Source organism: Symphodus melops (assembly GCF_947650265.1).
Source record: "Symphodus melops genome assembly, chromosome: 1".
NCBI lineage: Eukaryota > Metazoa > Chordata > Actinopteri > Labriformes > Labridae > Symphodus > Symphodus melops.
In genome coordinates, this window is record NC_136691.1 from 51444535 (window position 1) to 51461441 (window position 16907).

Sequence of the window (16907 nt, forward strand, 5' to 3'; positions counted from 1 at the left end):
GAAATGCGATAACAATTTAAAAGTGGACAGAAAGTGGATTCAGGTTAAAAGTCCCTTCACATAAATTCATTATTTCTTAGAAAAGATCGTCAATTCTTGTCAAACTTTAAAAAAAAAAAAAAAAAAAAACTGCCAAACTGTGCTGCTACTACAAAGTGCTATCTGTTCACTTTGCTTTTTTTTACATCAGCATTATGGCAGTAAAGCAGTAGTCATTCATTGGAGCTCAGATTAGACAGCATTTGACCAACAAAGCGGGCCTGAAGCCAAGTCATTTTAAAAGTTAGTTTAACTTATTAGTGCTTCTGCTGCAGACTGACGATGGTGAAGAGTGTATTTGTTTCACCGGCTAATCAAGCACAGCCCTAGTTTGTATATCACCTCCATTTAATGGTATTAAACCACTGAAACTGCACAGGCTTTCAAAGCAAGGCCAGAAATAGAACAACAATCCATTTGGCTGAGGATAAATCTGTTTAGGTGTGCCACCCACATGCAGCATTCTGTTTATAAATCAATGTTTATATTTAGCCATATAAACAGAGGAGATATATGAGGCAAACTAAAAACAACTCCATAAATGCATTTGTTTAAAATGTACAAAAAAAGCTGTGAATCTGCCAGAGATGCAGAACACACTATGGCCCATTTTATCTTGTATTTACTTATCCTGGTTCCAGATTATTTTCTGACTGCTAGCTCACCAAAGTAGCCTAATTTCAGATGTTGATGCCCATAAATTGCTCCTGTTGTATTTAAATGTGAATATTAAAGTAACTGAAACGGCTCTACTACTACTTTTCCTCTTCATCACTCCATCAGGTGTTCTGTCCCAGCAGATGGCGCCTTATAAGCCTGCTTTTTTGTTGTTGTGTGCTTTGGCTGTTTTGTTATCACTCTGCTCATTTGATATATATTTGAGAAGGCGTGTGTTGCTCTGTGTGAAAGGGTCGGGTCGGATGGTGCGCTGAGAGAAAGTCACAGACTTAGTCATTTGATGGTATGATCATTTTACAGTCTACTAGTCTCATCATCCTAACCTGTAATTACTCTAACAGTTTAATGTCACACAAGTCCCCCACCATGCTCTTCCCTCCATGCTGCTCCTTCTTTATAATTCATGCCCTTTAATGGAATTTGGGGACGTTAGAGGAAAAACACGAGAGAAAGGCCTTGCAATGAACTTCAATTCCATAAAGGTCCTTACAAATAATTGTGTCTAGTTTCTCGTTCACATCTCATGTACATTGAGAGAGTTTTCAGAATGGATGCATTGACCAGTTTTATCTCAGAGAGCAGATACCATGTTTCAGGCTGTAGAAGAGGCGGGCACTGCCACCAGTATAGAAACAACTCGTGTTGACTTGTTGTGCAGACGTTTACAGTTCCTAAAGATGAAGCCTGGTGACTCCAACATTCATGTTTCTTAGTCAAACGTCTCGACAAAAATATCTAACTTACAGTTCTGTTTATTTGATAAGCCTTTAGTTTTCTTGATTTTATCTGGCTCTTCCACTGACTGGTTATAGAGGATCTTTTTCTTTCCTCAAAAGCAAAGATTCCCTTTCAGCTCTATCCGCAGTGTATTTTTAAAAGAAGACATCTTGTTCCCAGATCGAGCCTGACATTTTCTAGTATCTTCTTGTTTTTGCATGAACAATTAACCAAGCGAATATCTGACAGTTTTGATTTCTATACACTTTGTAAATCATCAAACTCACTATAATCTCCTCGTCTTGTGATTGTTGACTTTTCAAAACCCTTTGTTTAGATTGTTTTTCATTGAAAGTGACTTAGAATAAAAGTATTTTTGTTTGATAAGGACTGTCATGAATAGACGAGGAATGTGCATAAGGCTAGAGCTTGACTAACCTGTAATAGCGTTTCAGTCATAAGATCCATTTTGTTCTCAACAGCAGATACTTATTTATTTTATTGATCAGGGGACTATGTGCAATGATCACACATAATGATAATTAAGATTTAAAAAAAAGCCTGAAAACAAAGTCCACTGGAGAGTATTTTAATATAATACATTCTTCTTCATTTAGTAAAACAGCAGATGTGTGTTTCCCCCTGAGCTCTCAGTAATTAGCGTAGCACTGGAGGTCATCATCGGGTCATGTCATCCATCAGAGGAATTACTAATTATCCCCAGAAAGACACTCGGTCCAACCAGTGCTGTGATTAAGACTCAGACGAGTTAGCCCGTGCAGGGGGAGCCAGTCGAGTGCCTCAGCTGCACCAGTGACACAACGTTGGTGCAATGCAGGAAAAGTCTATTTTTGGAGGATTGAGCTACAGAGCCGACATCGTGGCTGCAAGTGGAGGTGTGGAGAGTACTGGGTGGGATGAATACAAATATTTAGGGGCTTAGTTTGGGAGGAACGTGTAAATACACACAACAGGTTGACAGAGGTTTAGAAACCGGTTGCTGCAGTAGTGAGACTTTGTATGCAGGAAGCGTGTAACTTTTCCCTACACGTAACGAAGCAACATGTACATCCAAATCTGTCCTTCTTTTTCATTGTTTACATACAACAGCTTGCGGGTAAAATTCTCATCAGACAATTAGCAACAAACACTTTATCGTGTGACTTTCATTACACAAACAAACATTCTTCTTGTGTGAACCAGTGACATTAACAGAACAGTAGTGGCAATGTTAAGGAACTTGTATTTTGAGTAAGGCAGACACCACTTCCATTTTTTCTCCTTTTCCTCCTCATGTAACTTTTTCTTGAAGCTGTGATCTGTGTGAGTTCATGCCCACTGACAGTGACTTTAAGAGCATAATCAACGCTTCAGCTACTGTGATGGTTTTTGATGGCTGTCCAGCTTTTCTCCTCCATCATTCACGTTTTCTTTTTCAGAGTGAATAAACGTCTGTCAAACTTTGAATGTTTGGTGTTCAACTGAAGTGCCAAACTCTGTCTTTAAAATTCCCTTTTTTTCTGCCATATTGGTTTTAGCATACGCAGTTAGTAATCCTTAAAAATGTCTTATTAAAGAAAGTATGCCATGCAAGTCATCCGCCAGGCAAAGCAGTAACTACTACCCTGCAGAAGGTGAAGCTAAATGCATTGAATCTTTTATGCATTTTGTTTTTAGCTCAATTCAATCTTGAAATGTTAGCCACATAGTGGTCAACCTCTGGGAGCTTGACTTATACATATTCTTTTATGACAACCACTGTGAACACCAACCAACCAGATAAAAAATGCCACTTTTGTTTTTGAGACTTTTAGACGTGTAGTTTTTTCTAAAAATATTCCATAGTTTGATTGTAGTTTTCCTGTTAACACTTAATTTCAAGACAAACCAGCTAATATTGACTGTGATTTAGGTCATCTTTCAATGAGCTAAGAAGTGTCCACCTTTGAGCTTTGTTGCTATGGTGACAGGGCTAAATTGGGATTTGTGGAGATACCTAAAGAGTCCTTGGATGGTTAAATGGATACATCACATCCAAACATTTCTGTTTTTACAACACTGTGCTTCCAGAGTCTAAAAATTGGACAAAGAAAGAGATGAGTGTTCATGTGTCTGAGATAGTGTGAGGAAAATGAGGCATGTAGCCATGCAGTACATTTTTGTCAGCATGCTCACTTATGACATTATAACTTCTTCGCTTCATTAAACTTCATTGTTATGTGCCTCAAAAGTTGTCGGTATCAAAGCTGGGAAAAACAACCACATGTCATGTCCAAAAAGTTTTTTTCTCCAATTTTATTCGATTCATTTACGTAACACTTCAGTCAGGCCCGTTTTCATCCACCGAGCTAGCAGCTCATCTTTTCAGAAAAATAAGAAGAAATAACTAAATGTTGTTGCAGAAGCTCGAGCGCTCTTATATTGTTAGACATTCAGAAGGCTGACATTTATATTCAGAGAGTGAATCTTTAACATATGGTTTCCCTATGTGTATGACTATGTGCAGACACGCCTATGCAGTTTGTGACGTCAAGTGGCAAATACCAAAAACCTGCAATAAATCCCGCAGTGCTGCAGCTCTGGATTAGTGTTTCATTGAAAGCAGAACCAGCAACAGGGATGAAACAAATTTTAAAAAATAAAGCAGGGAATGTTTGCTTCTCAAACTCACAGTATGTGTTGTAGTATAGGTACAACACACATGAAAATCATGTGAGCCTCACAGATGAAAACATACAAAAAAAAAGGTTGGAGGATGATTCTGACTTATAATTAAGATTTTTTTCTCACTTTTGACAGCCAGCGCCTGTGGCTTCTCTACCCTCCTTGTTTATCACTTGTGTGGACATGCCTCTGCAATTTGTGTGACGTCAATGGAGGGAAATACCGGAGGCGGCATTAAATTCCTACACATCCTACTCATGTTTACAGCGATCTGGTTGTTGTTTGTCTTCGTCAGCAGTCCGCCTTTCACTCTGAACTGGCACTGCTTTAAAATGGCGATAGAATAAGAGCGTTTTTGAATCCTTATGTGCTCAGTCAATGCATTTCTGAACAAGAGCAAACTGTGTAGTGCACACTATGTTCTTAACAACCTTGTTAACACGTTCTTTACTGGCAGGTTTCCACTAATGACAGTACATGTTCATCACGGTGAACACAAGGCAGTGTTAGTAAAGTGTTCTGTTGATGTCAGTATTGGCTCTATAAACCAGTAAAGGTGCTGTTTTATCTGTCCATGAAATGACACAACAAAGTTATCAGAGGAAAGAGGAGTTGATTGCACCAACTGTTAGTGAGACTGTCCTCAACAGATGGTGTTCTGGTGGAGATCGCCTCGGGTTACAGGCCGATGATATTTCACCATGCCTCAGTCTCTACCTGCTTTTGAAGCAGTCAAAATGTGTACGAGCATTTTCACTGCTCGTTTGTAACCAATATATTCAGAATGTTTTCAGCCCACCATCTGCTTGAACAGACTTATAAATGAGGGCAGATTTATTGTCTTATCTGTTGCTAAGTAAAACACACCCAAAATGCATGCCGATGGGTATACAGGCAGGCAAGAGAATGGGGAAAAAAAGGCCTGCACACTTGCTCAAATGTCACAAAAAGTTTTAATCCATCACGTTTGGACCAGAAGCCTTCTTGAGTTCAAACTCCTTGTTGCATTTAAGCAAGTGTGCAGGCCTTTCTTCTTCCTGAGTCTGCTGATTATTTTGCTCTTTCCTGCACCTGCGTGATGTGTGTTTAACAACCTCCTTTCCCTACACAGGCAGCTAAGCCCTTCAGTCATTTCAGCGGGCTTTGATTGAAAAGGTTGGACTTACCTTCAACAGAACAGAGACAGCCGCAGGTGTCAGAAGAGCTTCTCGGATGTCAAGAATGTTTTAATAAATGTCCAATAAAAAAACCCTCTAAATTAATCACCTACCCTACACATGCCACACTTAGGTTTAACTATTTCATCATCACTCAAAGTGCACAGCAAGTGTTTAAGTCAGCTAGGCTTCGGATTTAAGTCAAACAAGACATATAAATACTGAGCTGCACTTTGTAAAGCCGGGTGTTTTAGTTTAGATAAATGTTGGCTATAGGCTTACCCAAATGTTTAACACAGCACCATCTTATTTTTAAATGATTGATGGTATTGAAGACTACCATAGTTTTAAAGTAACCACACACCTTCAGTCATGTGTGAACCCAAAGCTGCCGTTAGTGACAGTGGTCCACAGGTCAGTCAAATCTGACCCTGTCAAGTCTTAATATCAGTCACACAAAGACACACAGGTTACATTTATGTCTTTCACAGACAGGTGAGAAAAAGAGATGACATTCTTCAAATTGAAAAAATAAATTGGCATGGTTTCAGTACTTAAACGTTGCCAAAGAACTTGTGCAATTTAAGTGCAGCAGTTGTTTTGTTATGAACTAGAAATATTTTAGTGCTAAGGACTTCTACGTATGTTGCCGTGGTCTTAAGGTCAGAAATGGTATCAATATTGTTTTGATTTTTCCGTATTGAAGTTTAAAACTCTGTTATCATGACGATCCGAGTTGGTGATGATCTGAAAGGTGCATGAATGGAACCCATTTAAGGATCATCTTTACTTTGAGTTCATTTTGGTTGTGAGTAGTTACAGTTGTGATCAGAAGACCATTTCATACAGCCTACCAATCAATCAATCAATCAATCAATCAATCTTTATTTATGTTTAAACAATTCATAGCAAATGTTACCTCAGGTGCCTTCACAACAGAGCAAGCAAAATTCTTTCTTTGTTATGTTATTAACACAGACTCTATTGTCTCAAACATGTGAAACTGGAAATTCTTATTTGTTCTGTACTGCTCATGCATGTGAAGCATGGTAAGCCTAATCTCACATCCAAATAGTCGTCAAATAGTGGGGCTTTGTCAGTGCTCTTGTTAACAGACACATTGAGCTGGCAGTCAAATTCCAAAAGTGTACCAGCAAGAGTCATTTGTATCAAATGCTCAACAAAGCTTCAGTATTTCTAAGAACATTCTGGCATCTTTCACCATTGACTTCAGCTCCAGCTTGGTGTTGTCGTCCGTGTTTTTCTACTCAGCGAAGTCGCTCCCTTTTGCTTTTTTAGTTTTCTCAAAAATCTGAGCCAAAAAACCCTTTCGGCCCCTCTAGTGAGCAATTTTTTGGGCACTTTAACATTCTTCTCGATCTACAAATGGCCCTTGAAGCATCCACATCCCCATTAGATGTTGGAATCTAATTACTAATATCTGATTTCGAAAGGGGGAATGAGTTAACCTTTGCTCAAATGCCACTGCATAACCATCTGTGAATGGCACGGCAGAGGAGCGGGCCAAAGGCATTTCCACACAGCGACACACGCAGTGATGGACAGCCTGGCCTACCTCAAAGGAACAGAACATGCACGAGGGTCTTCTCTTAGTCTCCAGAGAGATTTGCTTTCCACTTTGAATGTGAAGTCTGAATAATCACACTGATGCAAAGATTGAGCAGCTTAAGCTGGTAATGCTTTTGCTTGTGTGATTTTCATTTACTGCAAAATGGAAATGTGATTTGGCTGCACTGCATTGTTAAGTGATTAATATCCAGCACATTACATCACGTCTGTTTTGTTTTGCAAAGCACCTGGAGCTGAAGCAGTCATGCAGCTGGCAGGCCGTCGTGTTGGACCAGCTCTGGGATCAGTCTCTGGAGGTCTGCTTTAGTCTCCGAGCATCGATCTGCAGAGAAATGAAGAAAAGTACTTTGCTAAATGTCAGTCCACGTGAAATCGATATGTACTAGTTCCGCTGTGTAATCCGACCTCTCTCTCCCTGATGCCCTGTTACAAAAAGTCGTGTCAGGCCACTAATGTAATGGAAAAGGTCTGCTGGTTCAAAAAATTATATATATATATATATATATATATATATATATATATATATAATTTTTTTAAAATTTTTCCAAGATGGAAATAGATTGTTCTGTGGGTCACACATAATGGTGAGTTCATACTGTGCTCTCACCTTATGGTTTTAACGGCACATACCGTTTATTCTAGTTTTCCGTCTATCATCGTCTTAGCACTGATCTCACTTTGCTCTGTGTTAGAGACGTGACGCCATCAGTGTTATTCTAATTTGAAATGTGTCTCAATAAGCTTCAAACCTCAACTATTTATTTTTTCTCTACAGAGAAAAAGACAAGTCTGTTCAGTGATGACACAGCAAAGCTCACTGCTAGTTTTTAAGTGCACGCTTGGAGGCAACATTGTAACTTTTGAGTGGGAGATGAGAGGAAACAAGTTTGACAGAGCTGTAAAATCTTCCTGAGATCCATAGTCTAACACACTGTTATTGTGTTTTCACACACAAAATACTCCAACGTATAACTCCGTCTTCCAATATTACTAATAAGTTGTTGGCATGACTAATAAATCATAAATAATCTAACATTATCCTGTTTACGTTGAGCCAAGCATTTCTTCGTTGATCGCGTCCCGCCAACTGTTGGCTTTGTGGTTTGTTTACAATAAACGGAGCAGAACGTTGATAGATATGAAGTCTTGTGTGGCACGCTGTCACAGAAACATCCATTGAGACACTCAGTGTCAAAGAAATATATTTATTAAAATATTGTCCCGACCCCGCCTGTCTTCTTGAAGTAAATAACAGGATTTGGATTATGATTATTATATTTTCATCGTTAGGCTAACAACTTGCCAACAGGTACTACGACTAAAGCCTTACATCCTAAACTAGTTATTTAAACTGTAAAAAAAAAAAAAATCAAGTAATGGCCATAAAATGTTAAGTTGATAGAATTTGATAACTTGAGATACGTTTTCATTTAGAAATAATAATGATCTTGAATTTAAAATCCTGAAGTTCACTGCACTTGTATTGACACTAATCTCTGCTCTATACAGGCCCATTATGTGTTTGTATATACTGTATGGTTTTATTCTGCCATGTTTATAAAATAAGCATCAAATTGGCCATATGTGGCTAATCTTCTCATGTTGTCAAAAAAGCTTGTATCATAGTCAGTACGTTGTATTTTCAGACTCATACTGATAAAATAGTTTCCATGTTACTGTCTGAACTGGCACAGCTGTCGGTGCATAAATATTCAAATTATGACCCTCTTTCTGTATCCCCTTCATCTCCTTTACTGCTTTGTGCTTCCTTATCTTCCTTATATCCTCTTCTATCTATCTGTTACATCATCCCCCCATATCTCTCTCTCTCTCTCTCTCTCTCTCCCTCTCTCTCTCTCTCTCTCTCTCTCTCTCTTAGGTTGCAGTAGGAGTCGTGACTGCTCACCATCATTGAGTAGAGAGCAGGGGCTAACACCCCCCAAAGCAGCCACTGAGATTATGCAATGCCCCACACATACACACAGAGCCATACAGTGCATGTTCTATTTTTAGAGCGCTGGTCCAAGTTTCCATTTGAATGTGAGATGCCTGCATTGTTCTTAAGAACACGTCTTTTAGACAGATGGAGGAATCATTTGGTTTTATGATAAATAACAGGTGCTTTGGCTACTTTATTGTTTAACATTTAAACCCCTTAAATTTGAATTGTTCTCCCTTTTGGTGTCTAAACTGTCAGTCCTGCATCTCCTTGAACAACTTCTATCCACATCTCCATCTGTCTTCCTTCCCCCCCCCCACAAGCAGATTCCTCAGCATTGAGCGCTCCTCCGCCCTGTTGAGGGTGGCTGTTGTGGCTGAAGGTGCAGGCTTACAGAGGCTGTGAGGTGGTTTGACTTTTGGCAGCAGTTGAGAGGCTGCTGACGTGTGTGTCGGGCAGGATGTGTGTAAGAAGCAGTGCTGGATCCTGTTTTTCAGACCACAGCAACTGGAGCCTAGCCACAGCTATGGCTTATAATGCAAAACACACACACACACACACAGACTCACAACCTTAGTGTGCTAACCTCAACCTCGACTCATAACTTCTGACTCAAATACAGATCCCCGATTTGGTATGCACACTTAAACATGCACACACACACAGACAGATGTGCAGATTGACTTTGGTTAACCTCGTTATCTTTAGAGTTGTATCTCTCTCTTAAAGATAAACAAATATAAACTCACTTTACTTGTATTGTTTATTTACACTCCTGTTTGGCTCATACAAAGGTTTATATTCTTCATGTGCGGCTGAATAGAGAAAAGAACAACGCATTACACTGCAGTAAGGCCAATGACATCCTGTACAACAAGTTTGTTGAATCAGACATGCGTCTCAAACACGAGAGACCCCCCTGCATGCGTTCACAGCAGCACGCACACGATCTATGCCACATTTACGCCAAACAAGCAGAAAAATAAGATTCCATTTTTTACTGTGCGGTTTGAATTTACACGGTTCACTGGCGTGCATGCAGACACTAGAGACAGACGGAGGGCGCGCTTAGTGAGCGAAAAACAAAAACACTAACTGGCAGGGGAACGGCAGTGTTGTTATGACAAATTAGAGCTATAAAGACAAGCATGCTAAAGAAAAGAAAAAAATGACGGTGGATTTGAGGTGAAGAAATGAGGTGAATTACTTGTGTCAACATTTTGCCTCCTTTCTTTTCTACAGTCGAGGGTTTCTGTGTGTTTCTGTGCTCTCCTGTGTGTATGCAGGTTGTACATGTGCAGACGTGTTCCTGTCTGAATGAGGAGCAGCAGCAGCGTGTTGTAAGAGGATCAATAGGTTTTAGCTGACTGGATACTGCAGGAGCAGGCACACCTCTTACAAAGGGTCAGGACATCCCACTGACTGGAGCAAGGAGGGAGGGGGTGAGGGAGGGACGAGGGAAGGAGACATACGAAAGCAAGAGAGAGAGAGAGAGGAGGGAAGACACTGACGATGAGGGCTTCACTGTTTTTTTTTCCCCCTCTCTCCCTCACTTCCCTCACTGGGAGGTTGTGAAAGGGCAGAACAGAGAGAGGGAGACACAGAGTAGGAGAGGACAAAAGGGGGCAGAGCTGAGTGGATGAAAGCCAACGTGTGTGAGTGACTCTGTGTGTAACATGCTCTGTCATGCTGCTGTGACTACCGCTGCCTCTCCAACCGGCGTCGTCTTCTGTCAGCAAAAAGGAATGTTTTCCGGAGGAATGAGTCCCTGAACCGGTTCACCATGTGGTTGTGGGACAGTAATTTCCAAACCTTTGCAGGAAGAATCCCACGGAAAAAAGAGCAGCGGCCAGAGAACTTAGCTGGTCCTGCCGGGTGGCCACCCGTTAGCCTGCACTGCTGAGAATTTCTCTGACAGACAAGAGTTCACACTGGGATTAAATCTGCTTCCAGTTCTTTCTTTTTTTTATATTGTCAAGTTTATCGGAATTTTTTCTTCTCTCCAGGAACTCAGGGGATTTTATGGTGCTGTCTAGTTTGATTTTTAAGAATGCTTTGTTGGAAGTAAGCCAGGGCTTTTTGCAGTGATTCACTGAGACCAAACCAGTGGAAGGTTGGAATTCAGAAGTCTGGTCTGAATGGGAGCATCACAGCAGAGGACTACAGAATGGGACACAACATATTGTGCTGGGGCCTGCAGAAACTGTGGGGCAGAGTCTCTACGTAGATAGCTGTTCAGATAGAAGGGCTCCAGGGGTGGAAGGTAACAGGAAGGGGCCATCAGTCCTGCGAAGTTTCGGTATGAAACCTGGAAGATGTCCGGGTGTTCCCAGTGAAAGAGCCATGATGCAAATAAGCCATTTTCCTTTTAGAAGACACTCCTGGATATGGTGAGTAAACGTAGTGGATATAAAACAGGACTTGTTCATTTGTTGACCTTTTTTTCTTTAATTTGGTTGACCTCTGTCTGTACAGTGTACATAAGGGAGTTTGTGTAATACAAATACGGGAAACATAAGTTGTTCTGCAGATAGATCAGTGTGAGTGTTGTTTTGTTTTTGTGGTGAGGTTAGAGCTCCCTTAAGGTTAGCCCTGCCTAGTTTTTCCCCAGCTTCGCTCGGATGCATTCAGGGAAATTTATTGTTAAATGGGCCAGACACTTCCTGTCATTTTCTCCCACACTAAACGCTGAAGTTGATCCATAAATGGGAGGGGTGGTCAGAAATAGACACTATACACACACACACACACACAGGCATACAGAGACACACACGCTCACACAGGTATTGTGTCACTGAGATGGAGCAAAAGTGTCTGTGAAGAAAAAAAAACATCTTGACAAAAGTGCTGTGTTGTTGAGTTTCTTTGCTTGTCTCGATTAGTCATACTAAGGCTGGGTATCTTTTGGGAATTGTTGTCTCACTACGTTATAAACTGGGAGGGACACAGAGGAGTCAGTGATGTCATCACAGTGGGCTCTTGGGATATGAACAATGCCCTGATTTCCAGCAAAGTTTTTCCCTTGGTTTGGCTTTTTCATGCTAATCAGGGAAAGTTAGGAATCCGACAAGCGATACTTGTCTCTCCTTCTGTCAGACTCGCCTGTTTCTTTAACTTCTTCCTCTGTGTGGTATTTTGGTACACATGCAAATACATTCTGTGCCTCTTACTTGACCAAAGTCTTTAAGCTCACTTTTTGTCATATTTTCAGTCACGTAAAACTTTTGGCCTCTCTGACTTTAAAGCTTAACACAAACATGGACAGCATGTTTTACACGTTTGGTGGAGTATGTGGAAAGATGAGCTCTAGATCCAAGGTCAATGCAGTCTATAGAATCTGGGACAGCTTGTACTTATCAATAGCAGTCATTGATTTGTATGCTGCAAATGCTTATGCTGCATAGAATAACATGTTCCTGATGAGGTCATTTAATAAGTTTGAGTGTAAAAAAAAAAAATCAATGTGCCTTCTGAAAATGAGCACTTTTTTGTTGTTGTTAATAGACTGAGTAAAGGGAGTAAAGAGTGAAAAATGAAACCGAGGTAGTGTCTGTGCAGAGAAAACAACAAAACTAGTTGGCTGCATAAACCAGCTCGCACAGTACATCACACTATATAAAAGAGGTCTGTCCTTTGAATCAAGAAGTGATGTCACACGTCCCTTGAAAGCCCGTCAATTTATGTCAGAACAGAAACAAAGCCAAACATCCTTGTTCCTTTCTTTCCGCTTGAAACACACTGGCAGGATTATCGTACACGCTCAGTCTGACTGTATAAACATCAAGTCAGAGGCAGGTAGGCTGATAGTGGTGACAAGGTTAAGGTGAGTGACCTTGTGGCCGGTTAAAACTAGTGTCAATCAACAAATGTCATCCTTGACACCCCCAAGTAGTGTTTTGAGTGTATATTTTTGTGTGTAACCTAAAGTCAATAAATGTATCAGACAGTAAATCCTTCAATATATTACCGTAGATGTTTTAGCTAATGCATGTTAAAGTAGAATAAAACTTGTATTGCTTCAGCATGCATTAGCTGTGGAACATCTCTTGCAATTTTATGACTTGGAGAGAAATCAAAGAGGTCATTTGCAGTGTGCGGCTGGGACGTGTTGCTAAATTGAATGGATGGAGCAAAACCAGTGACAGTGTTGCAACAATAATTCGGGGCTGTCACGCTTGTCAGGGTTGAACATTAGCATTCTAGAAACGGGAGATGAGCCTGTCACACCCCTTTCAAACCTCATGCAAGATTTTTGTTATGTCTCTACATGCACCAGTGCAGTGCATGGAGGGTGCGCACACGTCTAGGGCAGCTTTCAGAGGATCTGTATTATTCATTATAGCTTGATAATGGATCCGTTTCTTGTATCCTGTCAGACCTGCAGGGTACGAGCAACAAGAACACAGGGGCTTATAAAGATTAGACAATTTTGAATATGTGTCTGAAATATGCATCCAGCGGGCCTTTACAAACAAACACATTTATTTGTTCATGCTTGCCAATTTCCCATGCTTTTCCCTCCTGTGTATGGAAGCAATGCTGCATATTATTTACAAATGCTATCTCTCTCTCTCTGTCTCTCTCTCTCTCTCTCTCTCTCTGTCTCTGTCTCTCTCTCTCTCTCTCTCTCTCTCTCTCTCTCTCTCTCTCCTTCTCTGTTTTTCTGCAGACTTTGCTCCATTAGAAGCCTATTGTCACATCGAGAATCTTTATCGATCACCACACACCCTAGTCTGCATAATTAACTATACATGCAGAGAGAGTCTCTGGAGTGATGTAATAATTGCCACCCTGTTTACGTCCTAAATGATCAGCGCGTTGCCTGCAGCCACGCAGTGAATGAGCTGAGATGTGTGATTGTCGAAACTTTATTAAACACTAACCAGAAAGGAAATGAAAAGTGTGTGGAGTAATCCAATTAAGTGAATCCAGCGCTTCAGAGACCAGGGGGAGAGAGAGGATAGACGAGGCTATATTTAGAAAACGGGGATGGGAAATGCATCGCTTCTCTCTCCCTCTCTCTCCTAAATATTGGAGGATTTGTACAGCCCTCGGACAACAACATGTTCGAAGGTGTCATTTTATTTTTCAGCTTCTTTTAGGTACAGAGTCGTTCAACCCCACTTCTCTGCCTCTGTCTATGGCCTCAAGTGTGGCTACCTCCAAAGAACCACATTTTGTCAGTAAGATAACGAGACACTTTTTGTCTCCAGGCTTTTTTCTCCTCCTCACACTGTCATTGATTCCAGCGCTGCAGGGTCAATCTCAGCAAAACTTTAGATTACTTTTTATTACTCCTTGTTTTGGGGGCCGAGGCGAAGCTTTTAAAATGGCTTTTTGGAGACAGCAGAGACCCGCTGTCACTTCTGAGGAAACAAAGTCATCACTCACTCTTGTCTCAACGGACCGCCAGTATGTGCCTGTGTGGAAAACAGGGCCACTGCTCAACTGCAGCATCAATCTCTGCAGCCTGCTGTGCAGGGTTACTCTGATAAACTCAGTTTTCTTCAAGGTGCCTGATAGGGCCACACAGTCTAACAGTTTTCTCCCTCTCTTTTAGCCGTTTCTTCTTCATCGTCCCTCAGAAAACAGCCAGTTTAGTCTGAGAAAGAGGACATGTGAGAGGGGATAGGAAGCCTTTTGAGGACACAGTGATCTGTGTGTCTCCTTTTTCTCCATGAGCAGCAGCTTCACCATCTCAGGGTCGTTAGCATACACGATAAACGATAGATGAATATTGATAAATGAATAGTGTGTGTTGTTTACAGTGAGAAAGCCCATTATTATGTCTTTGTAGTGCATTATACAGGAAGAACTACAACTGCATACTGTATTGGAAGGTTCTTTTCTGCCCTTTGTTTGCTGCTTGATAAGCATCACTTTGTTGTTGTTTTTATTTTTTACCTTTATGTGGGCACAGTGTTTTCATAGATTTTTTTGTGGTCACTCTGAAACAGGAACTGTCGGTATAACCATAGGGTTGAGTTATTTCCATTTAATAGCTTGGTAAGGGGTTTTTACACGTCCAGCACTAGCGGACTAAGATTGTCAAAATATATATTATTTTTTTTTCATGGGATATGTTATTAAAAAAAGAGTGTGTAAAAGTTCTCAAGCTTTTAAGCAACTACAGATCTTCAGTCATATTTTCAACCAAAGGCGAGAGAGGAGGAGAGAGAGAGGAGAGAGGAGAGAGAGAGGAGAGAGAGAGAGAGAGAGAGGAGAGGAGAGAGAGAGAGAGAGAGAGAGAGAGAGAGAGAGAGAGAGAGGATGAGAGAGAGAGAGAGAGAGAGAGATGAGAGAGAGAGAGAGAGAGAGGAAGAGAGAGAGAGAGAGAGAGAGAGAGAGAGAGAGAGAGAGAGAGAGAGAGAGAGAGAGAGAGAGAACGTGTGTCCAACGTATTGATGCAGTTCAGACTGTTTGCAGGAGATTGCTTGCAATTTTTGTTGCCGTTGTATTGAAATAGAGATTGACATTTTTAATAGTATCATCTAAAGTTTCAACTTCTGCTTACGTGACAGCCCCAGTAGCAACTTTAGTGTTCCTTTTGAAGGGGAGTTTTAGCATAACCTGAGTGTTACCAGGCTGCATTCTGATTCAACTCAATGGAAAACACACTACTTCTTCATGTCATACAAACATCTGTGTGATGTGTCAGTCCTGTCTGAGGTCTATTTGTTCATGACGAATCTCTTCCTGTGACCCTGCGTCTACTTTTGTTCTTTCACCAGCTTCAGTCTCACACAGGTCTGCAGCGAGTGGCGTGAGAATTAAGCAGAACTTGTTGTCATTGATGAGCCAGTGCTGTGTCAAATTGATTTAAATCGATAAGTTCCCCCTGATGTGTTTGCCGCTCTGTTTGATCAGCACAGAACACTCTTAAAGACTCCACTGTTTCACCTCTTGGTGTTTGAGAAATTTCCATCAACCCTTCTTTGGATTACTTGACGATCACTTCTTGATTTTGATGCTTATTTTGAAGGATATCTTATAAAGTGTGTTGCCCGTCTGAACGCACACGCACACCTGTGACTCAGTCAGTACTGGCTGTCTTCAATCCCTCCGTGCCTGAGCTCGGCTGTTCTCTCTTTTCCAAACCCTCCCACTTGCTTCATCATCCAATTTCTCTTTCACACATTACCGCTCTTGGATTCCTTATTGTGTTATTCACTTACTTACACTTGATCCCCCACCCACCCCCCCCCCCCCCCCCCCCCCCCCCCACTCCTCATTTTCTTCCATGTGTGAAACAGAAATACTTCACGTGTTTTTTGAGCACACCCACACACACACAAATACCTTCCAGACTGGCAAACATACCCCTCAGGTCAGATGAGATGCAGTGCAGACTGAGCCTTATCCAGACAGTATTTGTCATTAGTCATTACAGCATCTCCAAGCCAAAAACACACTCTCACTTCAGCAGACAACAATGGGCTGATCTGTTCGCATCATTAAAAGAATTAAACGTGCGAGTCAACCAAGGTGCATATTTGTCTGTTTGTTTTCAGGGGGGTTAGTTTGGTACCTTTTACTGTCAACTTGGATCAATCTTGAACAAGCGGCTTTAGCCCCTTAGTCCTTTGTTAATTATGATGATTAATTAATACAGAGCAATATGACAGCAGGGAACAGCAGCACACTCTTTACAGCCGTGCCACTGGCTTCAACAGGTGCCGCTGTGTGACACTATAGTTACATAACGTGCCCGCCGGACTACGTAGGAAAAGCATTCAAAACAACAGCACAGTGCTGAAAAAGAAAAGCCCGCAGGCTGCCTTGACATCACATTCATTTCAAATATCCATTTTCCATTTTCCATTTTGTTCATCCCGGCCCGTGCAGTCCCTGTCAGCCGGCCACACGCCAGCTGCTGCATGGGGCGTTCAATCTCGTGTTCATCTCCGGGACAGAGGCAGAAAGATGGACAGATCAATAAGAATAAAGCACGACAGCCAGACGTGTTGGAGGCGGGGGATTTCTGCGGGCGCTCGTATGGGCACGGTGAGGTCTGCAGCAGGTTCATTGTTGAAGAGGCAACATCCACTGTTTCTGTATCTCCTTCAACAAATCTTTGATATGAAATCTGAAATTGGTATTTCGGATAAAATGTTGCATTGCGT

The 16907-nt window shown here is 41.3% G+C and overlaps 1 protein-coding gene across 5 annotated transcripts in view; it reads left to right on the forward strand.

Annotated features, from left to right (window-relative positions):
• Positions 1–16907, forward strand: part of pde4d (phosphodiesterase 4D, cAMP-specific) — a 170292-nt gene that overhangs the window by 106047 nt on the left and 47338 nt on the right. The window contains exon 1 of one of the 5 annotated variants that reach the window (XM_079366595.1): positions 10247–11174. The exons of the other annotated variants lie outside the window; for them this stretch is intronic. Coding sequence (XP_079222721.1) covers positions 11086–11174 — 89 coding nt within the window. The 5' untranslated portion in view covers positions 10247–11085. Of the gene's footprint in view, positions 1–10246; positions 11175–16907 lie in introns of those variants that run through there. 5 annotated transcript variants of the gene reach the window in all.